This window comes from Heteronotia binoei, chromosome 1 (genome assembly GCF_032191835.1).
Source record: "Heteronotia binoei isolate CCM8104 ecotype False Entrance Well chromosome 1, APGP_CSIRO_Hbin_v1, whole genome shotgun sequence".
NCBI classification, from domain to species: domain Eukaryota; kingdom Metazoa; phylum Chordata; class Lepidosauria; order Squamata; family Gekkonidae; genus Heteronotia; species Heteronotia binoei.
This window is the reverse complement of record NC_083223.1, coordinates 107,284,751-107,307,104: the sequence shown is the minus strand read 5'-3', so window position 1 is coordinate 107,307,104 and position 22,354 is coordinate 107,284,751. Positions and strand designations below refer to the sequence as shown.

The following is a 22,354-nucleotide window of genomic DNA, read 5'->3' as shown; positions in this document are numbered from 1 at the left end:
TTACCAACCTTGGAAGGATGGAAGGCTGAGTCAACCTTGAGCTAATAAAGCTTATTCAAGGTATGAACTTTCATGTGTATGTACAGTTCCTCAGATACATGGAAATGGAAGTTAACAGTCTATACACATAGGCAGGGGGCATAAAGGAAATATCTTTATTTTAGTTTTGCCTTGTGACTTTGGGACTTTCTTGATTATGGGTGGGTCAGGCTGATCAAAGTGCCTTTGTCTTGGAGTGCAGATTTTGAAATCCTACTGGACTCAGTCTTGCTGGGTGACATCTGGATCATGAACCAATGCTTGAAAATCTGCCGAGGCTATATTTGTAGCTTTGTTATTTTCATCCTCACTACACACTGCTCTTATCTTTTTTATTTTAATCTGTTATGATTGGTATTTTAATGTTTTGTATATTTGTTTTCTGGCTCTATGCCTTTTTGTTGTACATCACCCAGAGCCCTGCATAAGCAGAGATAGGGTGATTAACGCTACTACTAATAATAATAATATTCCTGCACAATTTTATAATAATATTCCTGCACAATTTTATAATAAAACACTTATATGTTATATATGATGTTCTTGGGTTGGGGCTTCAATCTGAGTCAAGTACTTTAGCTCCTATTGGCCACAGCTACCAGACCAGAGCAGTTGCTTGCTGGAACTCACCTTGTAAGCATCCTTCTTTACAGGGTTGGCTTTTTTGTTTTAGTCCTGGAAGGGCTAGAGGCTTTGTCCCTTGGTCTCTGGCAGTGGTAATACTCTGAAGTGTGAGGACTTGCACTTTGGCCTTTTGGTTTTGTCTTGCCCCACCTGCCTCTTAAACAAGACTTTGACTTTGTCCTTTGACAAATAGCAAGGGATGAATGGGCAGTTAACAGGCTGTGCACAAATGGAATAATTTTTTCTCCTACAAATGGAATATGACATCATGTGGAAACATGAAAAAAAAAGTGCCAGTCAGGTGGCTGAAATGTGGGAGATCCTTGGTGTGGAAGCAGCCTCATATTTTAGGTTTCCATACTGCAGAAATAGAAATATTGCTGTAAACTACTGGGTATAGTTGAAACAGTACTTACTATTTTTCCTATACCACCTCATAGTCATAAGGCTGTGGTCACTGGATGTGGTCACTGACCGTAATAATAATAAAATAGTCCTAAGTCCCTAAGATGTGCACAAAGACAAAATGCACAACCATGGAAATCAATCAAAACCAATAAAACCAGCGACAGTAATACCACTAAAATAATAAAAATGAAATATTTAATGTGGTTAATTAGTTAAAATTCAGTGTGGTATAGTAGTTGCTGGTTAGACCCAGGTTCAGATCCTCACTCCTGTGGAAGCTCAATGGGTAACCTTGGGCCAGTCACACTAATCTATCTCATAGGGTTGAGAGGATAAAATGGAGGGGAGGAGAATGAAATAAGCTGCCTTGAGTTCCCACTGAAGGAAATGTGTATTAATTAATTAAATAGTTTTATTGTTTATTCTTTATCAGGATGACAAGAAATTCTATCAACTGGAATTAGTCAATAGGGAAACTAACTTCAACAAAGTATTTAATGCAAGTCCTAATGTTGGTGTTATTAATCCTCTGGTGAAGGTATGTATTACAGTTTTAATGTTACACTTATGAAAATATTAATAATATTCCGTATAAAAATTTGCTCAAGAACCAACTCAATCCACATTATTCAGATTCATTACAACTAGTATTGAGCTACCCAGCTTCTTTCCACAGCTTGTTAAGATTTAGTTCAAATAGTATAAATCTGCCCCTTTACTGCAAACCTTTGAGGAGCTCCTTTCTAATGTCTCCATTTGTTAGTCTTTTCTGAAGCTTGGTCTCTTAGAGCAGTTTAGAGGAGCTCTGCATTATACAAAGAATGTGCCAGGATCTAAGTGCTTTCCCCCAGCTCTAGCATGCCCACATAGGGTGTATTTTTGGCTTATTAGCAGTGCTATCACCAGCTGATCTTTCTCTGGGTCTCACTTCACTTTGAACCACAGGTTCACATATGCCATCTAGTGGAAAGACCTATGGTTTTTATACTTCCCGGCAAGGGGCTGAAATGGCACCTGAAAACTAATACTGTGAGAAGGTAACAGAACTTGTAGAGCTCATAGTATAAAATATTTCAGTTGCATTTTTTCTACACCAGGTAGATGAGCAACCTGTGTTTCTCAATCCAGAGGAAAACTAAACTTTTAAGAGAAATCCTGCTTTTAAAAAAGAGGGTCAATAAAATATCAAATGAGGATACTCAAACTCAACAGCCTCTGAGCCATTTATATGTTATATATCATGGGCCATCAATTGCTTAATATACCACCAGTTCTTATGATCAGCCTGAGGATGCAAGTCCAGAGTACAGTCACAAAATTTATGGGTGGTGGACCACCAAGGCTTGATTTAGATCAGGGGTATCAAACATAAGGCCCAGGAGCTGAAACTGGCCTATCCTGGATTCTTATCCAGCCTGCAAGCAACTGGAGTGACTGAGGGAATAGGAAGCTACTGAGGGGAGGAGTGGAGCCACTCAGATTGTGGCTTCACTACTGCGATACAACCTCATCTGCAGCACTCAAGCAGAGAACCCCTTCTCTTCAGTGGCAGCCTCACTGGTAAGTTGGGAGCTGCCGTGATTGCATTGATACCGGCTCAGAGTTCCAAGATGAGAAAGCAGTTCTCTGCTTGGCCTGCAGCTCCAGGAATGCTGCCTCGAATGGCTACAGGAAGCAATGTTTGCATGTAGGGGAGGGTGCTGACAATTCACTTTTGCGGCCTGCCAGTGCCTCTGCCATATTCACACACATCCATTCAGCTGCTATGCTTTGGCCCATGGAGGGCCTTCTTTGGCAGTTTCTTCCACACATTGGGGGCCTAGTCCTGCCACCAAGCACAAAACTCAGCAGCTGAGCCTCCCACCCCTATGGAACACCCGGCAGCCTTCAGGTGTAGGCAGCTGCAGCTTCATGAGGCTTGTGGCAGCTGCCACCACTTGCAGATGGCACAACTTGCCAATGATCTCTGGTTTGAGCATTGCCCCACCATGGATCTCCTGACACTTATCTCTTATTTATTGGGCTTTGCTTGGCCTGGGTCTTGCTGTGCGCATGGCATTGCACCTGGGCCATCTACCCCTCCCCCCATTTCCGCAGGTGGAAGGGTTAGTTCAATTTGTCTTCCCATTCCTCTTCCATGGTGGGACAGGGGGAGCTCATAGCACCCAGCCACTTCGTATTTTTACCCTAGGGCCTAGGCTCACAGCATTGGTGGTGAGAGCAAGCTGGGGAAGGGTTTGCCTCCTCTCCAGGCAGCATGAGGGGTGTCTGCCCAGTGCTGTACCATTGGCTCTCCAGTCTGCCCAGGCAGGTTGTCCTCTGCACACAAACACACACACCCCAACTCATGGGACTTTGCAGTTAGAACATACCAACTTGGAGCATACCAGCTGCTGTCCTATATAAAAGTTTGTATCTCCAGTATCTGGCATTACATTTTATGGCATACATAGCCTGGCCTGACAAAATGGCATTTATGTCAGATCCAGCCCTTGTAACAAACGAGTTTGACACCTCTGGTTTAGATGTTACTTCTGCCACCTGAGCTGAGGGAAGCAGCAAAATTTTGATAGCTTTTTTAAAAACAGGAAGCAGAAATCTTCAATGTAAATCTAAAAGATGCCTTTCAGGGGTAATAATCTGTAAATAGCCTAAAACCACTGTTATAATTTAAAGCTAAGGAGACAAATAAGTGATAGCTTTCTCTAAAAAATGCTGTAATTTCAGCCAAAGTAATTTAAAAAACAAACAAAAAACCCTTAAACCTTATTACCAGAAGATATAAGAAAACACACGAGTTTCCTCATCTGTACTAATGTATGGGCCCTTCCTTACATTTGTTATTTTAATGCAGCAAAAGAAGAAGAATGATAAATCAGCAAACAGGTTTGTGAGTGTCCCCAATCTAAGTGCTCTGGAATCTAGTGGAGTGGGCAATGGACATCCTAACCGTCTGGACCCTATTCCTAATTCACCCATCCACGATATTGAGTTCAACAGCAGCAGACCACTTCCACAGCCAATACCACCCAAAGAGCCCAAGACGTTTTTGAGGTGAGCACTGCCTCACCAGTTTCTCCCCCTAACATGGAAAAAAAATCAGTTTCTTTTTAGCTGAACCACACATGTCTTAAGAACAGCTCAGGAGTATAAATTTTATTGTGGGGTTTTAATTTTCATACTATATTTTAAACCTCTTTACAGTATTCCTTTCTATTGCAAAACATGTTGAAATGTGATTTTTTCCTATTGAGCCTTGAATCCTTTTTTAAATTGTAAAGAGCTATACTCTCTGGTTCATGTGCATTCAATTGTTTACATTTATGAACAATTGTGTTAAACGTTTGTGTTATTACTAGCTCTCCTTTAAGCAAATGTTGTAATCCCTTATTAAAACTTATTATTGTGTGATGGTGTTTCTTACCTGACAAAACTGTTTTATGTGTGATGACTGTATGTTCATTTATTCCCATTCCTTACCTCAGATAATTTATTTATTTAAAGTAAGCTTAGAATTCATGGGGATATATGCATGCATTAGATGTTTAATGCTTCAGCATTAAGACACTCAATTTTTAAAAAAATTAGGCATAAGTAAACTAAAACAATTTATAATGATTTTTTTGTTTTGGAGAGAATAAAAGCTGTCCGCCTTCAAAATTCTACTTTGATGCTATTTGTAAAATACAGTAGGGAAAGAGGAGGTGTAATAAGCTTATAAAGTAATTAAGTTTTATTTCTAAAGACAATATACAGTGTCTTTAACTGTTTAATGTTCCTTATTTTTCCCTATGCATGTGCTAGGCATGTATATGTTCAGGCATCATTAACATGCATGTGCATGAATTCGTGAATTGTGACGCTGGAGTTTCCATTGCAAATTATTTCGTGCCTTGTATTGCCAAAATTTCTTGTAGGGATTATTTTTTAAATTTTTGTAACCAAAGAACAATTTTACTAAAGCATTAAAGTTTATATAGAAAAATAATTCATCAGTTTGCTTGGGAACTACATTTGTGGGTAAGAAGTGTGCTTGCTTTATATTGAGTTCTTTGATATAATGTATCCATCCCATGTGCATGAAACTATAATTCAGTTTCATAAGATTTCAAATGTCATTGTTCCATTGCTCACAAGTATATTCAGCATGTCATTTGAGAATATGATGCTTGCAATCATAACTCTGACAACTAACTTGACTAGAAGAAAAGGATGCTAAAAGAGGATCTTCCAAAAATCCAATGCTATTTTTTTGACGAAAGCAGCAACCCCATTCATTTTTTCTTCAAAATACTATTTTTCCACCCACCCACCTTGTCATATGGCTTAGTGACTCTGTCTGTACTGCTGATGCTCTCTAATGGAGTGGATGATTGGAGGTAGAAAAAAGGGACATTAAGCTTCACCATATACTAGTTAGGGTGCAATACTAGATTCATGAACAATGTGTGCTATGTCTTGGCTTCTCTGTGCTTTTTCCAGGCCTTTTGCATTCTCACTTTTGGTTGCAGGTTAAATTTGTCTTTTCTTTTTACGAATTTAGCCCTCTTCAGACTGAAGCTTCTCCAGTGGCTTCACCAGATCCCCAGCGCCAGGAATGGTTTGCCCGTTACTTCACATTCTGAGAGATTATTTTTGTGTGTGGCACAGCGTAGTGTGGAATGTTCATAAGAGCATGACCTTAAACTAAACCCTTACGTGAACAAGCTTTCCTGTAATATGTCAAACACTGTGAATGAGAAAGTATTTGTCTCTGATTTGAAAATGCACTGTATTTTATGTGATATTTGTTGGAATCACTTGACATGGTAAACAAATATGCTTAATGACACTTATTTTTATTTAAAATGGAAGTCTTTAAACTTTGTAATTACTGCATAATAAATTTTCATAGAAGAAACTACTTAATGCTCCCCCCCTTCCTATACATATGTATTTTCTTTGTTTTCAGGAAAAGCTTTCCTGCTCCTATCTCCCTTCTGAAATGCAATCAGTTGCATGGTTTATTGTATATCCAAATAAACTGTCTACAGTTTTTTTTTTTTTTTAAATCAGACTGTTGCAAGATATGTTTAAACCCTTTTTTCTTTAGTTATCTTGTAGAAACTCTGAAAATTGTGTTTATTCTAAAAGTGGTGAAGAATGCAAAATAAATAAGTCTATAGTAGCATAGCTGGTGGCCTTTAGAGCTGAGTGAATTTTGTTAAAACCATAGTAACAAAAATGGCATCCTTATTTCTTGTCTACAACTGATCTGCCCTCTAGTAATTATGATAACTATATTTTAATGTTGAATTTCATCACAACTTTTGTCATAAATGTTTTATAAATACCTATAAAGACAATGCTCTTTAGAACATTTGAGGTACTATGTATTGCTGTATAAATGAAAAATCATTTATGGAAATCTGCATTTTGAGGACATAATTATCCTTTGGGCAAAACTCAGGCTTTACAAAAATAGTGCTAAACTAATTATGCATAATAAAGCATGTAAATCTTTCATTAAAGTTCCAGCATACTTAATTTACTAAAAACAATGTTTCTTTTTCCACAATGAAATTAACCCAGGGACCACATGACCTTTTTCCATATGGAAAGTGAGCCTGATTTTCCACTCTATTACACCTGTCTTACAGTTGTGCAAGTCCTCTGGCAGAAAAGATGTAATATGCTGGCAAATCTGGTTTACATACTTCTGTTGATGTTGTTGTTAATTCCAAGATTACCACAATGTAACCAACACTGGTAATCTCAGGGAGAAATTTTTTGTTTTATGAATGTACTTTGAAACCTGATCTTTGTATCTTTAAGGGGGTGGGGGTGCTTGATTATTTCAAGTAAGGTTTTTATCCTTAGAGAAATATATAATAATATTTCTGCTGATGCCGTGACTGCGTCTTCCCATTATGCAAAAGCATAATTAACCAATCAAAGATACCATCACTAGTTAACAACAGTAAGTTTTATATGTAGCATATGTATAAAAGAATAATTTGTATGTTTTCATATAAAATATAAAATATTCTAAATCAAAACTTTAGAAATGTATCTCCTGTATAATCAGCCTGACAATGTTCCAACATTCTGCTGCTAATCTGAAGCAGCATTTGGCAGATACTCTATGGTTGATGGAATTTAACTGTAGGTATATGCAGCCTTTACATTAGAAGAAAGCCATATTGAGTCGAAGTCAGATTTCTTGGCTGTTATCTGAAATAAAACACACTGGATAATTTTGATATGATTAAGTATGTCTTGTGTTTTGTTTATTCTCTTATTGCATCAAATAGCTATAATAGTATTGAGAGGTTTTTTGCACCTAGTATTTATATATTTCAATGCATAGTAGATGGTGTATCAGTGGAACCTGCCATTAAACAGTCATCTTCTATACAGAGAAGAAATAATCCGCTAGGTTCCCAGATATACCATCTGCCATAGTATTGTGTTCTTGGAAATCTACCAGCTACATCAGAACACAGGACAGATTCTACCAATTATTTACAAGTGATGTTAAGTTTATCCCTACTTGCCAGTATTTTGATGTTAATACTTGTAATAACTAAAGTTGTCTTTGTGTTGCCCTTTTGTAAAGAGGGAGAACCTCATGAAATTATCTACTGTTCCTTAACTTCTGGTTGAAGAGCCCCTGTGTTGCCTCAGAGTTGCATTCCACACCACCTCGGGGTCACTGTGATCCCATCATGGATGACCTCAGCAAGTGGATCCCCACAATTACACAGTCAGTTGCAACTTGGCTTTTATTTGAGTACTTCCACTCAAGTACCAGTAGCCTAGGTTCTCAGGGTAGTTGCACCACTCCCTTTCCTGATCACCTATTTTGCCCTGCCTTTCCATGTATCAGTCATTCCCCTTTTACACCTCATGCTCCTTGGACTTCCATGTGCCCTGCACAACTCAATTCCTTTCCTCATCTGCCCTTAAATCCTTCCCCGGTTTAGGGCCCATAGCTTGAAGTCTCCACCATCTCATTGGCTGCCTTCTCCAGCCTACAGGCAAGCCCTCCTCAGACAGTGCAACACCTGCTAACAACCAGCCTTGCCTCAACAGATGACCTTCCTGCCAGACCCTTGCTATCGTCTGAGCTGAACCCTGGTGCACTCCGCTGAACCTTAAAAGGCTCCAGTCCTCTGGTTGCCTTTCTGTGCCATGCCCAGCTAAGGTTCAAAACAATCCTATGATTTCCTCAGCTCAAAACTATTTTCTTTAAGGGCTAGATCTTTTGAAAAGCATGTTTTTATACAAAGGACAACTAACAACAAAGGGCAATTAACAGTGAAGACTTCCATAAATTGGGTTGTTTTGTATTCTAGTTCACAATATGGCACAATAGAAATAAGTTTGATCAGGAAAACCTGTGGATGCTGCTGATTTAGCTGGGGGGGGGGGGGAAGCACATTTATTTGCCTTTATTTTTCAGAATATTTCTGCTATTATGGCTCCAAATCTAGGTCTTCTTTCAATTGTCTCTTTTCTTTAATGCCTGGAACTCACTCTCTGAACACCTTTAAGATGCCACTTCATTAGAATCCTTCCTCAAAACTCCTTCTTCCTTGGAATTATTTGACTTAACCTTTTAATTATCATTACAATTTAAGTCAAGCAGAGGAAAAGGATTTAAGCTAAATAAAGTTCATTTGTTCATATTTAATCCTTATTAACTTTTCTCTTAATTTACCCCTCATGCTGTCTATGCCATTGTCAAAATTTATATTGTAAACTCAGAGCCATTTATGAAGCTCTGTAAAACTTTGTGTATGTTGATGGCAAGCACAATAATTGTTTTTTCATCGTTTTTTCAGCCAAAATTGGCTCCCAAAGGAGCAACAGGAATAAAAAAATGCAAATTACATTCAATCTCAATACAAATGTTTTTTTTGGGTTGAGGAGTCCACACATGGATAACTGGCTGCTTCCTGCACTCCTTGCTGGTGTGATCCATGACAGTTAGAAGCTAAATCCAGGCACAGAAATCATCATTACAATTCCATTCATGGAAACTGGGTAGAACGCTGCAGATCATTAGGCCCTTGTGTCAAATTTACAATGTAAGCATGAACAGTAAAAACTCAATTTCTATATATTAGGTACTATGATTCTGAATTTTACCATTCTACTTTGCTGTGCTTGCAGAACAAATAAGCAGGAATGGTAAATGCTAAAAATTGCCAACTAGAAAAATAACTGACCATTTTAATGTAAGTAAGCGTAGAAGCTGAATAGAGACTAGAAGCTGAATAGAGCATCATTTAATTATCTCTATACATGACATATTGCTACAGCTGCATTCTTTGTAATAAAGGAAAAAGTTATATTCTGCACTGACCTTGTTAGAGAATTGGACATGTTAGAGAAACTGACCTTGTTAGAGAACTGGACATGGAACAGGAAGACACAAGTTCACATCCCCCCTCTCCACCACTGGGTGATTCAGGCCAGTCACTTGCTTTCTCAGCCTAACTTTAGGGGGGTTTGGGGGAAAGGAGTACCATATATGGTACCCTGAGCTCCTTGAAGGACATCCAGGATAAAAATAAAATATAATTATGTAAAATCTTATCCCACTAGCCATGTGCATTGAAAATGTGATCACTAGCAATGGTACTCAATTCTTTCCCTTTTATTCATGCCTCCCATCTTCATCTAGTGTTCTGCACCAGACTCTATGCTTGCTCCATAGGTAGTTCCATGCTTAAATGATACAAGGTAACTTCCAATGCTTCCCTGACAGTAGTCTCCAAAGTTGGCAAAATTTTCAGAGTCAATGATGTGTTAAAAAAAAAAACCCAACTAATTGGCTCCTGAAGGCATAATACTTTGGCCAAAACCAATTAAAGGTTGCAAAAATTGTGCTCTGGACCACTCAACACAATTTACAGGCCCTGGGACAAGTATGATGTTAGGGACCCTGCTGCTACCCCCTACAAGGAATAGAAAGAATTTAACCTGTTCCATACCCTGTGCACACAAGAACTTCATACACTCAGTTAGCTTCAAGTTAGTATATATTATGTTTCACACTTAAGTTTGTATAATATTTACTTAACCATGACTGGAGATGGTTCCATTACATCACAGTTACATGTTGAAATTGAGTGTGATTTTATACCGTAATGAACCACTTCCTTTTTGTGGGTATGAAAACTTGAAACAGAATACTAGCCATTCTGGTGAACCATGTGAAAGAGCTAGAAAAGGAGCTACTGGAAAGCCCAGGAATTGAGACAGTGAGTTGCAGGGGCTTGGGACAAACTGCTTACCTCCCAGGCAACTGGTAGAGAGTAACTTCACAGTTCACTAGAACTCTTGATCACATGGTAGTTGGTCCCAATGTTGCTGCTGCAACCAGTGAGATATAAACCGTGGGTACCTTAGTCTTGGATTCCTTGCCTTTTATTTTTAAATAAAAGCAGAGGTTCTGAGGATGCTCAAGTCTCTGCCCAGTATAATATTCTATATGTGAATGGTGTGACTGCAGAATGCTGTCTTGCATGCTAATCAGGAAACTTGTATAATTGCAATTCCCATTGCTTTTTGCCAATATATTTCTTTCATTCAGTAGAATAGCCCTATAATGGGTACCACATCTTTTCCAAGTCAGGCTGTTGGGCTGCTCTTTCCTTCTGGAAATATGAAAAAAGTAGAAGTCTCTTTCTACATATATAGGGTATTTTCTTATGCCAATTCTTAGACAAGAATGTATAAAAGAATGCTACACCATTGGTTCTGTTATAACCAAGTAGCTACTGTTTCACAAATCTGTACAAATTCATACAATCTGCCAAAATATAAAGGGGTAGGAGAAGAACTGGTAGGATTCCAGCTTTCCTTACAAAACTGTTCACACTGTGAGAGGCAATCTCTCAATGGAAAGTGCTACAACTTGAGGCTTTACTCAAGGTACCCACAAGTATACTTCAGAATCTTTTCATGTTAATTCAATAGCATTTAATTATTAGGCTGTGGCATAGGGACTGAGCCATAATATTTTTATTTCAAGCAATGTTATAGATTTCAAATTATGCAGTGACTAATCAAATAAAATGTAAGAAACACACAACCCTCTTGTGCCACTGTCCCCAATATTACTATATCTTGCCTTGAGAAATCTATGGGGATATTTCAATAATGATGGATCTGTTAAGCCACATACTTGTTCCTTGTCTAATCACAGTTCCACGCCCCAGGTGTCTCTACTCAACAAAAGCAATATTTCCTAACTGCCCAGATGGTCATAGAACTTTTAATCTTCTCATTGTCTGTGCTTGTAGTTCACCAACCCAACCTATCATAGGCATGTAATAACCAATCCTCTCCAAGTTCCATACCTCCTTCAGTCAACAGAAAAAGAAGTTTTGAAACCTTTTCCTTTTCTCTAAACTCCCTCAACTTTTTCTTGTATTTAAACCAAAATCCCCATTTTGACACACACATATACTGAAGTTGGCTGAAGGATCACACATGCAACATTGACTTGCACATGCAATTAACCATCCAGCCTGATATAATGGCTCGGATCCAGCTTACCATTTCAGTAGATGGAAGGATGGTCACCTGCAGAACTCAACTTTGTTCTAGTTGCAACCCAAAATGCCTCCCAGTGCTGTTCATGGGGTTCCCCCATCCCCCAGAAGCAGCATCTTAAGATATTCGGGGCTGCAGGCATGGGGGGAGGTAAAAAAAGTCAAACTCTGGAGGCAGAAATGCTACAACCTCTGAAAAGTTTGGTGGGATCCAAGCCAATTCATGAAAGCCTCCTTTCAATCTGAAATTGGAAGCAATAGGGTAACTGATCTAGCATCTATCTTTGTGTTGATTTCACTATAATACCCCCGAAGAGTTGAAACTCTATAGCCTAAGATCCAAAGCAACATTTAAAACTTGCAAATTTAAAAAAAGCCTTAGAGCAAGATATGACTATTGCCATAGAGGTGGCAATTCTGCTCTTCTGACTAAGTAAAACAACATATTTCCTATGAGTTTAGAACATGCTATCTTCAGGTATAAAGGGTACACTAAACACAAACACAATGGTTGTTTTCGCACTCACCTTCAGCCAGCGCGACCCCCCTCTTCACCGCGCAGGATCTGCGCGGATTTCGTACTAAACGCCGCGGAGCAGCCAGAAAAGCCGGAAGCTCCCGGCGCAAAAGCCGCTCAAACTGAAACCGCCAAAAAGCAGTTTGGCGTTTGCGCGGCTTTTGCGACGGGAGCTTCCGGCTTTTCTGGCTGCTCCTCGGCGTTTAGTGCGAAATCCGCGCAGATCCTGCGCGGTGAAGAGGGGGGTCGCGCCGGCGGAGGTGAGTGCGAAAACGACCAATAAGAGTCCAGGAATAAGCAGATCTCTGCCTAAATGTCAGCTAAAAATTACTGGATCCAAATGTATTTCAGCCCATTTCTGACAACAGGAGTGTGGACTTTAAAATGCACTTGATCCACTCACTAATTTCAGGCTGCATGCTTTGAAGAATGAGTTTGTGTGCTCTCGGAAATCAACATATATGTTGTTTAAAATACATATATTAATTAACATCAATGGATTTAGAAGGGTTAACTTTGCTTAGAATTACACTGTCACAGTATTAGATTTCTGTAAGTTCTATTATACTAAATTTTCTTGTTTGTTTTGCTTTCTGATTTGTATTAAAATAAAGTCCTTACCTGTGGATCTGTGACCCTAATACACACATAAGCACACAAAAATACAAATGCTCAGTCAGTTCTCAATCTGTCTTTTCCCCCTTTTCATGCCTGAACAGGCCTCATTTTAACAAATGCATACGGAAATCCTGTGTTAGCTCTAGAATGGATTCTAAACTGCAATAGTTTACATGCTTATTTGGCAGTAAATTCGGCTGAATTTGGTGGGTCTTAAAACCAAATAAATAGGCAAAGGAGAGGGCTGCATATCATTTTTTGAAAAACAAGTAAATTATATTCTTGTGAAGTCAATTTCTATAACATCCCAGTTGAATTTATCACCATAGGAAAACTCAATCTAGTGACAACAAAAGATTATTTTGATCAACTATTCCACTTTGGGTGTAAAACTGACATAATGCTGCTCCACAAGTGCTTTAAATTGGCAGTCTGAAAGGAAGCCAGGACCCTCAGTTCCCAGGACTTGAGCAAGGCTGTCAACAATTGAACATTCTGGAGGTCATAATTCAGAGATGGAAGCAACCGTGACAGCAGCACTTAGTACACACTCTTATTATGAAAGAGATTACCCATTTAGGTGTAGTAAACTTGAAAGGTCCAGGCTAGCCTAATCTGGTTAAATCCTGGAAGCCAGAAGGGTTGGTCCTGGTTAGTATTTGGATGGGAGACTACTAAGAAGTCCAGGTGCAGAGGCAAGAAACGGCAAACCACCTCTTAACGTCCCTTGCCTTAAAAACCCTAGGGACTCATCCTAAATCATCAGCAAGTTAAGGGCACTTTACACACAGTAACCCATCAACTTGTTGAGCGACCTTGGGTCTGTCATTCTCAGGCTAACCAACCTTAACAGAATGCCGTTCTAAGGAGCGGGTGAGAACTACATATACTCTCTCCTACACTACTGGGAGGAAGAGTGATTTTTTTAAAAAATGCGCTCAAAATAAAAACAAATAATAAAGATTATATGATGGTGAATCTAGCAGGCGTTTTGCACGTCAAGCCACCCTGCATTCGGTCCATATTAGAAGTCGACACACTACTGTTGTTTCTCAAAAGCGGCCGAAGCAAAATCGGATTATTCCCATTTCTCAAGAGACATCAAGTCCAACACAATTTCTTTTTCGTAATCATGTCCGCGTGTCGTACACCTAAATTCTAAAACGGTGTGTAAAGAATAAACCTCGTCCACCGGTGGGCAACAGGCCGCTTCCACGCCATCGACTCCTTTCGTCTTTTTTTACTGAGAGATCTGAGCCGTCCTCCCTTTCCCGCCTTTTGCCCGACTGCTGTCGATCCACTGGCTCGCGAGCAGAGCCCGACCGTGCCTCGCTTTTCCTCCCAGGCAAAGGGCCCACAGAGGGGACTTTCCTCCTCCAAGCCGAGAGACACCACGCACCCGCTCCCCTTCCCAGGAGGCAGGACCGGCGAGGAAGGGAGGAGTCAGCCGTGGCCGGGTCTTCCTCCAGGCTCCGCCCCGGCACCTTCCCTTTGCCACCCGACTGGCTCTTAGAGCTCTGCTACTTATGGTATGTAACTTTTTTTGCCGCGCATTCCTACCAAGGTTCGCGTGTGTGCTTTTCAGGGAGATTTCTTCTTCTACGGGGGATTGCAGCCTCGGTTACGTGACGCGGGTCGCTCGGCCTTGGGTTTCTGCAGTGAGGCGCCCGACCATCGGATCCCCGGGAGCTTGGCGCTTTGAGCGCGGAAGGCCCGCCTTCCGCGCTCAAGGCGCCAAACTCCCCGGGATTTGATTGCTGGGCTCGTTCTTCCAAGTGAGGCTGCAAGTGCTGCGCTTTGGAGGTAGAAAAGCGGTAGACTTGCATTGAAATGGCCGCCTCTTCACTGTTTCCGCCCACTCCAGTTTGAACTACTCGTCTCCTAAAGGGAAGATTTCCTACTTAACTGCCTACGTACATATACAAAGAGAGAGCAGTGACGTTCTTTCCCTGGCAGACTTGAGCCCAGCGCGAAGAGTGCCTCTGGGCATGGTACATAATGCATTGCTATCAACTTAAAAGCTACAGCATAGAATCACTCCAGTGCCTTTGAACTGTAGCGCCGAGCGGGGAATTTGAGCAGGTCCGACTTTTCTCATTCCTGCGGAACAAGCCTCTCCTATTGCTCCATGTAGTAAAGGTACAACCACAGTCAGCTCCCGCACACCCAGGAGTCAAAAGTCAGGGCTACCCGAGTTAGAAGGCAGCGCTTTCGAGGAAGTTTGTGTAGTGGTTAAGTGCGCGGACTCTTATCAGGGATAACCGGTTTTGATTCCCCACTCCTCCACTTGCACCTGCTGGAATGGCCTTGGGTCAGCCATAGCTCTTGCAGAGGTTGCCCTTGAAAGGGCAGCTGCTGGGAGAGCCCTCTCAGCCCCATCCACCTCACAGGGTGTTTGTTGTGGGGGGGGGGAGGTAAAGGAGATTGTAAGCCTCTCTGATTCAGAGAGAAAGGTGGGGTATAAATCTGCAGTCTTCTCTTTTTAGAAGTGTACCAGTTTGACTCCTGCAGGTAGGTTAGGCTGAGAGTGTGTGACTGGGCATCCAGAGGCTGGGCTGCAGGTAGTGGGGTTCAGTGGTTGCAATGTCAGGCTAGAACCAAGGAGAGCCTGATTTGGGTTTTTTAAACCATGGGTCTTTAAAAGGCACAATCTATTTGACTTTAGGAGCCCAGTAACAGTTTTCAAAACCAATAAGTTGAAAAGTTAAACCCACAGCACACCCTGCGTGACTCTGGGCTGTATACGTGATTTGTCTGTGCAGATGGACTGAGATCTGTGGTCTTTGTTACATATATTTGTGTCTTGACCTTCGAAATGCTATCTCAGGAGACAAACTTCATTTTAGCCTCCCACATCTAAGGGTTGTGGAGAAATGCCTTTGAAAATGGGGGTCACATTTAGTTGTTCCTAATTGATGCTGATGGACCTCTTCAACATGTTTAAGATTGCACAGATTCACAGAGAAGATTTAAATGTGCAGGACAGCAGAAAAAGTGAAAGAGATCTTACATAAAGCCAGTGAGGCACAGCAGTTAAGAGCATCAGAGTAGGATCACAGACATCTGGATTCAAATCTTGCTGACAGCTTGCATGGACGCTTGCTGGATGGCCTTAGCCCAGTCGCACACTCTCAGCCTAACCTATCTTGTAGGCTTGTTTTGAGCATAAAATGGAGGAGAGGAGAATGCACACTGCTTGGGTCTGCATTGGGGAGAAAAGTAGCATATAAATGAAGTAATTAAATAACTACCTAAGGAACTATGCTGCATGGGAAACAGAGCTGTTCCACCAGCCATTCAACTGAGGTGGTGGACATTTTGTTATTCTGTAGCCTTCCTGCTGCAGGGACCCTGATGAAATAATTCTGTTGACCCATTTATCTTATACCAGCTGGGGAATGTATGGAAGGTGTAGAGGTAACTGATACCACCAGCTGCAGAATTAGACTGTTGTATTGTTTTTAGATTGTATATTGTTTTATATGTATCTGATTTTAACCTTGTATTATTGACTGTTGTTACCTGCTCAGAGCCCATTTGGGAAAGGGCAGGGTATAAATTGAAAATAATAAATAAATAAACATAAGCTCAACTGAAGTGATAAAATTTTGGGCTGTTTGAAGTTCTGTTGGTGATTTACAAACAGTAATGTTTCAGATAAATAATGAAGTGTGTTTTAAGTAGTTAGTATAATATCATGCATCTTCTTATTGTAGGTTCAAAATGCTTCTGAGTACTGAGCAGGTGAATCTTATTGGACAAGTGTTTGAGTCATATACTTTGGAACATCATAAAAATGACCTTTTGCAGATTTTAAGAGAAAAAGATGATGACGCACATTACCCTGTTATTATCAATGCTCTGACACTTTTTGAGGCCAACATGGAAATTGGTGAATATTTCAATGCATTTCCTAATGAAGTACTCCCCATTTTTGATAATGCATTGCGAAGAACAGCTTTGTCAGTTTTTCAGTCTATTTCCCAAGCTCATGATGTTAGCATTAAACAGAATCTTCATGCCAGAATCTCAGGTAAGATGCAATTGCATGGACATTTTGTAAAGGACCACTTGGTAATTCCTCTTGTAGAGGTCTGCGGTTGGGTGGTTAATGAAAGTAGAAAGTGGGGGTTTAAAAAAAATTACATTTTTTTTCTCATCTTTTGTTCAAGGAGCTCAAGGGTCATCCATAATTCTCCCTTCTCCCCTTACCCCATTAGTTTCCTACTGCAGTGGCTCCTAGAAGATCATCCTAGCCAGTGTTCCCTCTAAGCTGAGTTAGCATGAGCTAACTCACAGATTTTTAGCCTCCAGCTCACACATTTTTGTTTTAGTTCAGGAAGGATGGCCCCAGAGCACACTGATTTATGCAGTAGCTCACAACTTTAATACCAGGAGCTCACAACTTTAATGCCAGTAGCTCACAAAGTAGAATTTTTGCTCACAGGACTCTGCAGCTTAGAGGGAACACTGATCCTAGCCTTTACATTTTGAAAAACATTTTGCATCTCTGCAATTGATCGTGATTTTTTGTCACTGTAATTCTCACTTCCATAACTCATTATTTGTACCTGCTATTCTGCTTATATCTCACCTTAAGTTTCTTTCTTCCATTCTTAACTACTTTGTAAGCCGAAATGCCCTCAAAACGAGGTTGGGGAATTAGTTTGATGGACACCCGGCTTTAATAGGAATCTTTTTACCAAATGTATACCAGGCTCAACCATCCAGAGAGTCAATGCTCAATAAAATGGACTCTAATTTAATAAAAACCAATTGTAATTTATTTAGAATAATAGTTCTTTCACACAAGATAAAAATACAAAACACTCACACATTCACACAGGTCTAGGAAACACAGATAGATTGATAGGGGAACATATATGGATAAACAGACAGGGTGATACTACCTCTCGCAGACTCCAAGGAAGACTCCGATGGCGACGAATGGGGGAGGACCCGAAACTGATCAGGAATCGGGGATGTATCTATACAGCGGGATATGGGGGTTGCTGAATAGAGAGCACACCTGTGGGTAGCTAGTCCACAGGTTATAAAGAGTCACCTACGTCCCGAGGGGATGGGAGGTGACTGGGAGGGGAGATGGGAGGTTCTGCTGATGACCACGAAGGCTGGACATCGGCTGAACCAATGGTGAGTCTTTGGCGACACCTGATTGGGTGTATGCTTTGACCAATGAACTTCACCTTCATCCTGGGCATCCTGGAAACTTCCAGGTTGCGACAGGGCCTGGGGCGGCTCCAGTGATATCAGTATGGAAATGACAGGGTGCTTGGGATGAGATGGGGTTATCTGGGAATGTGACAATAGGGAATCAGATATGGACCTAGGTATCCCCGGTGTAGACAAAAGACTTGGATGTGGCAGGAGAGATCCTTCCTCTTTTCTCATCGTCTCCTATACCAGAGCTACAGTCAGGATATTACTGAGTAATTAGGATCAACAGTCGAGCTATTAATCCATTCATAAAACGGATGGGTTGCTTGCGGGCTAGGAATGACTCAAGGTGTGTACGTGAGGTTCCCACTAAGAAGGAATGAAGCCCAACCAGGCAGGAAGATGGCTACAAGTGGTGTTAGCGAAACACAGTGGCTTCCATGCTTAGCGCTTCAACACCGGTCGCCTGGACAGCTCCGTGGCGGCGTAGTTTCTTCCCCACCATGGCGGACTCCACGCAGTAGCGGGGAAACGTCCGTGCATGTTGGCAAGCACTCTGTGCCTGTTTAGAACGCTTATACACTTAGGCTGCTTGTACACATGAGTCCCGTTTAGTTCCTGGATAGCTTTGCTCGCACTCTCTGGCCAGACGGGTGCAAGCTCACTTCTCCAGGCGCCCTGGCAACCATGTTTGTGACTATGATATTGGGAAAGAGGGGTCATTTCCTCACAGTTCCCCCCCTTGAGACTTATGTCACCCTCTGGTGGCAAGGTCTCGCAACAACATACAATAAAAAAAAAATGGAGCCTCAGTTGACGGGCGGTGAGTCCGCGAGGCGTGAGGTGTCTACCGGGGGAATACCGACTACCTGCAAAAGGTTGGAGCCACTATCTATGACTACTCAAAAGTTTTGTTTTAGTATGCCAATGGGCCAGCAGATCCTTCCTTGGCTGTCACGCTTACAGAGAGGCCTATTTGGATACATTGTACATACTTAGCATTTCATGTAGCATTATAAAATTCATAAAAACACATGGTATAAAATATCTGGAATCAAGGATTATTTAAAAGCAGAATCATGCGCGCGGTCTAGGCCAGCTAGACTGCAATAGTTGATTGGTTAAGAGATACATATTACACACTAGCAGTAGATCAACAAGACAAAGCAATCATTCTTGATTTCCAAGTTACATTTTGCATTCATAAATCCTAACACTAAGCTAATACAAAGTTCTCCTAACTATTTCTGACCTTTGGTCTTCAGTTTTCTTCTTCTCCCCCCCCCCCTCGATAACCTTTGCGTTGGGGCAAGAAGAGGCTTTCTTGTTTACTCTGCTTGTCTGTCGTCTTTTTCTGGAGGGGAGGAGGTAGATGGCGCCGAGTGGTCTGCATCGGTTGTCCCACCCCCCCTAGTCTCCAGGCTGCCCACAGTGAGGCCAAGTTTCCCGTGGAGCATGCTCAACACGGAGATCTCCGACGTTGCTCGAACCTCGTCGGGGGTCTGTTCACATGGTCGGTGGGGACCCTATCTGGAGAGATCTCTCATACAATCATGAAAATGATGAGGAACAAGGATTCTGGGAGAAGTTTTTACACATTTTGTTTATGCTTATACTTGTTTGGTGCAACAATAAACATATTTGGCAAAACGCTTCTACAAGACCAGACTCCCCAGTGATCACACAGTCCTTTACAGTCTTGTCTTGAATTGCTCATTTCAACCTTGTAGTAAGTTAGTCTTCATGCCTTCCCGACTCTGTGGAGAGGGGGAGCATGTTCTCCGGAAGTGCGGACCCTATGGTCTACACCCCGAACCGGGGAGTGCGCCTGCGGAGGCCTCTCCTATTGCTGTGGGTTCGGGGAAGTAGACTCAAGGGTCGCTTTCCCTGTTTTTAATCTGGGGTCCGTTTGGGCCCCGGAGAGCGAGTTACAAGCCTGGCTGTCTTTTAGGGCCGACTTTGGAGTCCCTCCCTGGCTGGGAGGGGGGGACTCCCCCTTTACACAGTAAAAGATAGAATCACAAAAACAAAAATGAAAACTCCAAACCCTATTTGACATTCAGTCTCAGATCCATCCCCTGTCAGTCAGTGTCTTGGCTGGCAAGGGGTGTGATCTGGGTTGCATGGTGAGTCATACTTCCTGTGAAGCTGTACTCATATTATGTTGCCAACAACCCGCCGGTAGGCGTGAGAAATGCAAATGACCCTCTGCAAGGCGAGCTGGGAGATTTGCATTTCCTCACACTAACTTGACCGTGCAGTGGAAACTATGGAGGGGGTGTTCTGAGTCGAGCCTAGCACTCCATTGAGTGGGCTTCTCCAAACCCACACCACGAGAGGCCTCTGCCTCACCACCTCCCGACCTGGAGGTTCGATGCTCGGCTTGCTGGAGCACCAAAGCACGCCTGTGCAAAAAGGGGTGCCCCAAATCCACACTCCCTGGTTTGGCTTCGCAATTTTTCCGAAAAAGCCTGCCCACCCAAGGGCGGGCTCCCCTTTTATGGTACAAGAATAGACTCATAAACACCCCTAAACAAACCTAACCGGTCAAAACCCCATTTCGAGTTACCCCTCCCGCCCGGGAGACGGCAACTGGTGTTCTGACACGTCACGTTCTCCGCAGCACACTGCCTTCTACTGGCAGACGGGGCGGTTTACAGAGGCGCCAAGGAGGGAATGACATACGGTTATTCATAAGAACAAATGGGAGGTGCATATGCAAATGTCATTTTGCCCAGAGACGGATTTTCTGGACCTTGGTGGGGGCATACCCTCAAGAAAATACCCCCAGAACATTTTTGTACACACATATGTTGATTCTACCATTAAGCTCACAGTTTTCTCAGAGCATCTTTGAGTTACTGTAACTTAAAGTTGTCTCTGTGCACTTGGCCTTGCCCTATGGGGCTGGACTCCGCCATTCCACTTGGGTCCTTGTGTGTGCCATTACAAACTCCGGGTGCTCTTGCACTTTCGGCACCCTGTGAAGAGTCTGTTCTGGCCCCCTGAGACCCTAGGCGGGTGGAACTTTTTAGTTGGGGCTTCGTGCTCCGGGGGGCAAGTGTCACTGCCTGCCCTCTTTTAACCCTTAGGGTCGCCCTTGCGGCCCACCCTTTTCTAGTAAAAGACAGACATAAATAGGAATGAAAAACACTCTGTTAGCAGGTGACATTGGAACTCCAAGTCCCAGCTTTCCTTGCCTCCGTGCGTCGGGTTAGAGCATGTGCAAAGCGTTCCTATGCTAAAAACCGAGGCAGGTTGGGAGCAAGGGGGTTATAAGGCATTTTTAATAAAAAGTGGACATAAGGCTGACCCATATTCCAAGGAATGGTAGCTTGTTGGAGTCCCATTGCTCAGGTGGCCCATCAGCCCAAAATCGTCCTTCACCTGTTCTTCATTTAGCTTAAAAGACAGTTGACAGGCACGGAGCGCCCGCGGGAGTCAATTGCCTTTAACTCCTCGGTTCGGGTGCCCGTGTACCGTCTGAATCCCTTCTGCAGTTATGTGAGCAAGGGCTGCACATTCAGGCATCTCACTGGGCCAGAACAAAGTCCACACCAGGTCCCTTATGCTTTCAACATCTGCAAGTTCTTCCCCTCTCCATTTCCTGTGTTCCTTCAGGATCACGGAGCGCCGGGAGAGTTGCTGGTTTGAATGCTAGAATCCTGGGCGGCTCCGTGGGCCAGAACAGGTTTGGTCCCAGAGTCACTTTGGACCTTGTAGTGATGGATCACTTGGTGGGACGACAGCATACAAAAGCTGCCATCTAGACTACCATAGAGTGATCCAGCACTTGCAAGGGTGCCCGGAGTTTGTTCTGCTCAGCTTGGGCTTCTTTCACCCTACCCCTTTGGGCTAACAAGCCCACCCTTTACCTAGTAAAAGATAGACTCTGGTGGAAGCACATGGTGCGGGGCAAGGGGAATTGACATTCGGTCAAACATGGTTGTAGGGACTCCATTTCCCACTGTCCTTTGCTTTCCTAGCCAAAAGTTGGGGCATGTGCACAAGGGAATTATGCAAATGCCTCAAGTCGGCGGCGACCTGGGAGCGATGGGGTAATGGTCTTCTAACAACAGGGGCTTATTTAAAGTGACTGGGAAGAGGGAAAGAAAAAGAGAGGTCCCTAAATTTATAGATGTGATATGTGGAGTTGAAATACAGGATGAGCTGGATTGACTTTCGTCTCCCTGTGACCTTTTGGTCGGTTGTGGGGACAGAGGTACCAGGAGGAGGGGCTTCGGCCTAAGACCAGACCGGTCCCTGCTGTTGTGAAACAAGCAGGGCTGCACAGCCTAGGTCTCAGTGGGTCAGTTGAACTGAAGCGCTCGGCGCAAGCCAGTTCATTAGACGGAAATCTGCGGTTGCACGGCGGATCTCATATATATCTTGTGGGAATCCTCCGTGGACCGCCTGGAAAAGG

The 22,354-nt window shown here is 42.4% G+C and overlaps 2 protein-coding genes across 6 annotated transcripts in view; both read left to right on the top strand.

The window, feature by feature from the left end:
* FAM184A (family with sequence similarity 184 member A) overlaps window positions 1-7,318 on the top strand; it is a 123,530-nt gene extending 116,212 nt beyond the window's left edge. For 2 of the 4 annotated variants that reach the window (XM_060238672.1, XM_060238661.1), the window contains 3 exons: window positions 1,505-1,609; window positions 3,926-4,125; window positions 5,615-7,318. In XM_060238672.1, coding sequence (XP_060094655.1) covers window positions 1,505-1,609; window positions 3,926-4,125; window positions 5,615-5,696 — 387 coding nt within the window. In that variant the 3' untranslated portion in view covers window positions 5,697-7,318. Of the gene's footprint in view, window positions 1-1,504; window positions 1,610-3,925; window positions 4,126-4,891; window positions 4,985-5,614 lie in introns of all 4 variants that reach the window. The other 2 variants (XR_009555403.1, XM_060238678.1) reach the window with 2 other exon arrangements.
* Window positions 7,319-14,142: 6,824 nt separating this feature from the next.
* Window positions 14,143-22,354, top strand: part of MCM9 (minichromosome maintenance 9 homologous recombination repair factor) — a 57,308-nt gene continuing 49,096 nt past the window's right edge. The window contains exons 1-2 of one of the 2 annotated variants that reach the window (XM_060238637.1): window positions 14,143-14,282; window positions 16,470-16,786. In XM_060238637.1, coding sequence (XP_060094620.1) covers window positions 16,477-16,786 — 310 coding nt within the window. In that variant the 5' untranslated portion in view covers window positions 14,143-14,282; window positions 16,470-16,476. The remainder of the gene's footprint in view (window positions 14,283-16,469; window positions 16,787-22,354) is intronic. The other variant, XR_009555402.1, reaches the window with a different exon arrangement.